The sequence below is a fragment of the Coregonus clupeaformis genome, chromosome 20, assembly GCF_020615455.1.
Source record: "Coregonus clupeaformis isolate EN_2021a chromosome 20, ASM2061545v1, whole genome shotgun sequence".
Taxonomy (NCBI): domain Eukaryota; kingdom Metazoa; phylum Chordata; class Actinopteri; order Salmoniformes; family Salmonidae; genus Coregonus; species Coregonus clupeaformis.
The window spans coordinates 23992197-23998644 of record NC_059211.1 but is presented as its reverse complement, the minus strand read 5'-3'; the positions used below and the strand labels follow the sequence as shown (position 1 = coordinate 23998644).

At 43.2% G+C, this 6448-nt stretch overlaps 1 protein-coding gene across 1 annotated transcript; it reads left to right on the top strand.

The window, feature by feature from the left end:
- Positions 1–811: 811 nt before the first annotated feature.
- LOC121533316 (tripartite motif-containing protein 16) lies at positions 812–4249 on the top strand. The gene is made up of 7 exons (XM_041839145.2): positions 812–1847; positions 2159–2254; positions 2406–2639; positions 2781–2940; positions 3148–3189; positions 3307–3375; positions 3460–4249. The coding sequence occupies exons 1-7, from the start codon at positions 1254–1256 to the stop codon at positions 3993–3995; spliced, it is 1731 nt and encodes a 576-aa protein (XP_041695079.1). The 5' UTR covers positions 812–1253; the 3' UTR covers positions 3996–4249.
- The last annotated feature ends 2199 nt before the right edge of the window (positions 4250–6448 follow it).

Below are 6448 nucleotides of genomic sequence, written 5' to 3'. Positions count from 1 at the left end.
CCTGTATATATAGCCTCCCTACTGTTATTTTATTTTACTTCTGCTCTTTTTTTCTCAACACTTTTTTTGTTGTTGTTTTATTTGTACTTTTTTGTTAAAAATGAATGCACTGTTGGTTAAGGGACGTAAGTAAGCATTTCACTGTAATGTCTGCACCTGTTGTTTCGGCGCATTTGGCCAATAACATTATTTGATTTGATTTGTAAAGGAACAGTCCAGCAGGCATCAGCGGTGCAGCTGAGTGATCATAAGGTCCAGTGAACAGCAATATGTGAGACCGAGAGCAGTTCAAATTGGTGCTTCAGCACAGCTAGCAGGAAGCACAGTTGTAGTTTGCGTTTGCTAGCGGGCCGGGTCGTCGCAACGGGAAGCCTGTTGAAACCACATCAGATGATTTCGTCGGCAAACCAGTCGTGTTGGATCGGCGGGGCTCAGTGTCAACACTAGAAGGTCCCGTCCGGTTGACAGAGAGGTAGATAGCCGGGAGATGGGCCTGAGGCTAGCTCAAGGCTAACTGGTGCTTGCTATGGGGCAATGGTAATTTGCCAACAACAGGTTGCAGCTAGCTGGTTGCGATGATCCGGCGCTAGGGTCCAGTGATTCCGGCAGAAAGTCCGATATGCTCTGGGTCGATAGCACGCTGTGCAGACTGGCCGACGAATTGTCCAGGCTAGAGCTGGCTGGTGGATACGGACAATGGTGAAGACGCTAACGGTGACTAATAGCAAGTAGCCATTCAGTAGCAGCTAGACTAGTTTCAGCTTAAGGTTCTTGATGAAAGTTATAAAGAAATAATAGAATCCTTTCCACGTTGGGTGAGGCGGGTTGCAGGAAAGTATATTTAGTTAAAGAATGAAAAGTAAAATTGAGAAATATAGACAAAAAAACTAGAAACTGGATATTTACACTAGGACACAGAATAAAACCACGCACTGCTACGCCATCTTGGAACATATAATTCAGGGGTTACTATTTTGGTTGGAAATAACCAATTCAGCACAGCCTTGTTGCTAGCTGTGAGCAGCCAGATAGCATTAGACATTTTTTACTTCTAAAAGCTATGCTTCTGAGAGAAGCTATAACTTGTCTCTTATCTTTCACGCCCCAGTTGGAGAACTTGATAAAACCACACCCCTCAGCTGTGCAGTCAAAACAGGAAATATCATTTTTCAGAACCAATAGGAATTCAAATAGTTGCACTTCCCCTCGTACCAGCCCGGACACATGTGACATAAATTAGTCTAGGCCACAAAATGGCTGAGTCGTATGCATTATTTGGGGAAGACCAATTCTCTTGTTCAATCTGTCTGGATCTACTGAAGAACCCTGTGACCATTCCTTGTGGACACAGTTACTGCATGGGCTGTATAAAGGACTATTGGGATCTAAATGACCGCACAGGTGTCTATGGCTGCCCTCAGTGCAGACAGACCTTCACCCCAAGGCCTGCTTTGAACAAAAATACCATGTTTGCAGAGGTAGTGGAAAGACTGAAGAAGACTGAAGAGTTCCAAGTTGACCCTCATGTTCCTTGTTATGCTGAACCAGGGGATATTGAGTGTGATGTCTGTGGTGGGAGAAAACAGAAAGCCATCAAGTCTTGTCTTCTGTGTCTGGCCTCATACTGTGAAACACACCTCAAGCTTCATGACAAACTCAACCCTGGAAAACGACACAGCCTTGTGGAAGCCTCCGTACAGCTTCAGGAGAAGATATGCTCCCATCATGACAAACTGCTGGAAGTTTACTGCCGTACTGATCAACTTTGTATCTGTTATGAGTGTTTAATGGGTGTACACAAAGGCCATGAAACAGTTTCAGCTGCAGCCGAAGGCGCTGCAAAACAGGTAAGCTTTTTTTACATGTTGAGTATGAAAATGTATGTAGAATGAAAAGTACTGAATTTAACACTTTAAACTGTAGCCTACTGTATGCATCAGTATCCACACTGATAACAAGGAAAGGACTTCAAGTCCGAAGTCCACACAGCAGTATCCACACTGATAACAAGGAAAGGACTTGAAGTCCACACAGCTATCAAAACAGTAGAGAGTAAACAGTCCACCCTTACTGTTTAATGTGCCATTACAGTTAATAAAGTGTATGCCCTCTGATCAATCACATGTACCTTTAACTCATGAGCGTTTTGGATCTACAGAAAGAACTGAAGGAGACACACAGGAAGTCCAAGCAAATAATCAACAAGAAAGAGAAGGAACTATTCCGGTTGAAGCAGGCCATGATGTCTCTCACAGTGAGTATTGATGAGAGAAAACTACAACAGCTGACAACTCAATCTCTGCTCCAATCATCTGATAAATTCAGTGTTCAGAGCTGTGTGTGGGGCCTGATTCAAATTGAGACTGCTCCTTTCTCTCTTTCTCTGTGTGTATGTCTCCCAACAGTACTCAGCACAGTTAGCCGTGGAAGACAGTGACAAGGTCTTCACTGAAATAATCTGCTCTGTTCAGAAGTGCCACTCTGATGTGAAAAGACTGATCAGATCACAGGAGAAGGCTGCTGTTGGCCAGGCTGAGGAGCAGGTTGACCAACTGCAAAAGGAGATTGCAGAGATGAGGAGGAGAGATACTAAGCTTGAGCAGTTGTCAAAAACAGAAGATTCTATTATTTTCCTCCAGGTAATATTGGCATTAACAAGCTGGGCCAAATTCACACGGAATGCCCCTGGTACTCTGTTTCACTTTGAATCTGTCATGATTCAGGACCCAACTTGTATATTAAGATTGTGTGTGTGTGTGTGTGTGTGTGTGTGTCTTTAGAGATGTCAATCTGTCCTAGCCCTCCCTGGATGTGGAGATACATCCAGCATCAATGTGAGTCAGCAAGTGTCTTTTGAAGGCGTGAAGAAATCTGTGGCCGAGCTGAAACAGCGATTGGAGGACATCTGCAAAGGGGCCTTTGTAAAAATCTCTAAAAAAGGTTTCCAACAAACAGACCAAACTTGTCAAATCCCTTGTTACACTAAAACCATCTCCACTGAGCAATCAATAGCTTTCATTCATTTAATTGAGTAAAAAATTATATTTTCAAACAAGTAATAAACACGGCCTTCTGTATACCTACCTGAATCTGTATAGAATGACTACATTGCTATACTCACTAGGCCTCTATCTCTGTTTCCCACAGTACAGGATATTCATATTCTGCAGGCATCAAAGCCCAGTCCACGTGAGTCCATTTTCACCATACATTTACACAAAAATTCCATCAGCACAATCACAGCTGAGCTTGAGACTATGTAACATTATTTATTGTAGTTAGTTAATTATTTCTGTATCCCTCTAGCTCTACCCCAAGTAAAAGACAAGTGTGTGGAGAGTAAAGAACCAACAACAAGAGAGGAGTTTTTGAAATGTAAGTACAGTATGGACAGACAGACAGACACAGACCAGGTCGTTTTGTACTGGTTCATCATATCTGCTTTCTCTCTACCATCAGATGCCTGTCAGCTCACATTGGACCAAAACACAGCACATAAAAACCTCCTTCTCTCTAAGGACAACAAAGTGGCTGGATGGAATGATTTGGCACTGCCTTATCCTAACCACCCAGAGAGATTTGATAACATGCCTGTGGTACTGTGCAGAGAGGCTTTGTCAGGGCGCTGTTACTGGGAGGTTGAATGGGATGGAATACAGGCTATCATAGCTGTATCATATAAGGGGATAAACAGAAAAAAAGCACTAAGTCCTCCTGATGCGTTCTCCAAATTTCTAGAATTTTATGATCAATCCTGGAGTTTGGACTGGAATACAGCTCAAGTCTGGGAGAATAAGAAACAGATTCAACTAACTTCTTGGTCCTCTAGGAAAGTAGGACTGTTCTTGGATCACAAGGCAGGAACTCTAGCATTTTACAACATTGCTGATAAAATGACCCTCATCTATAGAGTACAAACTACATTCACTCAACCACTCTATCCTGCTTTCTGGATCAAAATACAGTCCAAGATAAAATTGTGCCCCCTGAAATAAATGAAAATGGCTGATTTAAAACACAATCTATTTCTAGAGTAGGGCAAGGCAGAAGGAGTAGTTTCCATGTATCGTCAAACTCTGTTTAATGTACATGGAGAAAAATATGGGAATTGTGTATGTGCAATTTTCTTTTACTGCATTCCACCAAGTGTACAAATTATTTTATGAAAGAAGTGGTAATGGTATATTCTACCTACTTTTATGCAAGAATGAAATAAATAAATAAATAAATATGCTAACAGCTGTGCCAATGTTCTTTAAAAGAAAATGAAATATTTGGAAGGATTTATTAGGCCTATATTTGTCAGACTTACACAACATTGATTATAAATATTTGTATCTATTTATTATAAAACAGATATAACTTCCAATGTGGTACAGAGTTGTTGAGAACTGATGATATATTAGTTGCCTCACACACTAGACCGGTTGTAGTCCATGATATACAGTAACATGAAAATCCCAGCACCTCACACAAATAGTTGAGGAGGATCTTCCCCAACTGGCTCACATTAAACAACATGTCCATTACACTCTTTGCCAGTAAACTAAGAAACCAATGTCCAATGCAGTGTAGTTAATTTATAAAATCCTAAAGATGCAAGGAATGATGCACAACAAAAATATATTTTGGTTTCCAACACCACCAACTCTGTCACATGTGGCCATGAGGTGGGGTTAAGATGGCGGACAGGGAAAAAATGAGAAAAGTGGAACATATTATAAGTAAATATGGAATGGGGGAATGTACAAGCCTTCTGGAAGATCTGATGAAGGAGAAGATGGTTGGACAGGACAAAAAGGAGAAAAGTGGAACATGTTTTGATTGAATATGGAGTGGTGGAACACACAGAGCTTTTGGAAGAGCTATGGAAGGAAATTGAACGTGATGGGAGTGAGGATGATTTAACTGCGGTGGCAGGTGCGGTGAAGACCGCCGGGTTTGAGCCTTATCCTGATGATGACAAAGATGATTCTGGCCCAGTGGGAGTGAGAATTTTGGAGAGAATGGATCCTTACCTTCTGGCAGATCCATATGTGGTGTCAGGTTGGGTGGAGAAGAGGTTGGGGAATGTTGTGTCGGTGAAAGTGACCCGAAGTGGAATTGTGTAGATTTTTTGCGTTTCTACTGTCCAGAGGGAGTGTGCGCTTCCCACCACACTACTGGGGACAAGAACTGTGACTTGCTTTCCTCTCCGGAGTAGGGCGCAGTTGAAAGGGGTGATACAGTGGATTCAGAAAGTACTTTTTCCCTATTTTGTTACGTTACAGCCTTATTCTAAAATTGGTTAAATCGTTGTTTTCCCCTCATCAATATACACACAATACCCCATAATGACAAATAAAAAAACTGGTTTTTATACATTTTTGCAAATGTAACATTTACATAAGTATTCAGACCCTTTACTCAGTACTTTGTTGAAGCACCTTTGGCAGCGATTACAGCCTCGAGTCTTCTTGGGTATGACGCTACAAGCTTGGCACACCTGTATTTTGAGAATTTCTCCCATTCTTCTCTGCAGATCCTCTCAAGCTCTGTCAGGTTGGATGGGGAGCGTTGCTGCACAGCTATTTCCAGGTCTCTCCAGAGATGTTCGATCGGGCTTAAGTCCGGGCTCTGGCTGGGCCACTCAAGGACATTCAGAGACTGCGTTGTCTTGGCTGTGTGCTTAGGGTCGTTGTCTTGTTGGAAGGTGAACCTTCGCCCCAGTCTGAGGTCCTGAGCGCTCTGGAGCAGGTTTTCATCAAGGCTCTCTCTGTACTTTGCTCCGTTCATCTTTCCCTCGATCCTGACTAGTCTCCCAGTCCCTGCCACTGAAAAACATCCCCACAGCATGATACTGACACCACCATGCTTCACCATAGGGATGGTTTTGGCCAGGTGATGAGCGGTGCCTGGTTTCCTCCAGACGTGACGCTTGGCATTCAGGCCAAAGAGTTCAATCTTGTTTTCATCAGACCAGAGAATCTTGTTTCTCATGGTCGGAGAGTCCTTTAGATGCCTTTTGGCAAACTCCAAGCGGGCTGTCGTGCCTTTTACTGAGGAGTGGCTTCCGTCTGGCCACTCTACCATAAAGGCCTGATTGGTGGAGTGCTGTCCTTCTGGAAGGTTCTCCCATCTCCACAGAGGAACTCTGGAGCTCTGTCAGAGTGACCATCGAGTTCTTGGTCACCTCCCTGACAAAGGCCCTTCTCCCCCGATTGCTCAGTTTGCCCGGGCGGCCAGCTCTAGGAAGAGTCTTAGTGGTTCCAAACTTCTTCCATTTAAGAATGAAGGAGGCCACTGTGTTCTTGGGGACCTTCAATGCTGCAGACATTTTTTGATACCCTTCCCCAGATCTGTGCCTCGGCACAATCCTGTCTCGGAGCTCTACGGACAATTCCTTCGAACTCATGGCTTGGTTTTTGCTCTGACATGCACTGTCAACTGTGGGACCTTATATAGACAG

What these genes read in the sequence shown, in the direction of transcription:
- LOC121533316 (XM_041839145.2), top strand. Translation starts at nt 1,254, where the DNA reads ATGGCTGAGTCGTATGCATTATTTGGGGAAGACCAATTCTCTTGTTCA. An exon ending in ATTCTATTATTTTCCTCCAG is followed by an intron (nt 2,640 to 2,780) that starts GTAATATTGGCA and finishes GTGTGTCTTTAG; the next exon opens with AGATGTCAATCTGTCCTAGC. An exon ending in GGCATCAAAGCCCAGTCCAC is followed by an intron (nt 3,190 to 3,306) that starts GTGAGTCCATTT and finishes GTATCCCTCTAG; the next exon opens with CTCTACCCCAAGTAAAAGAC.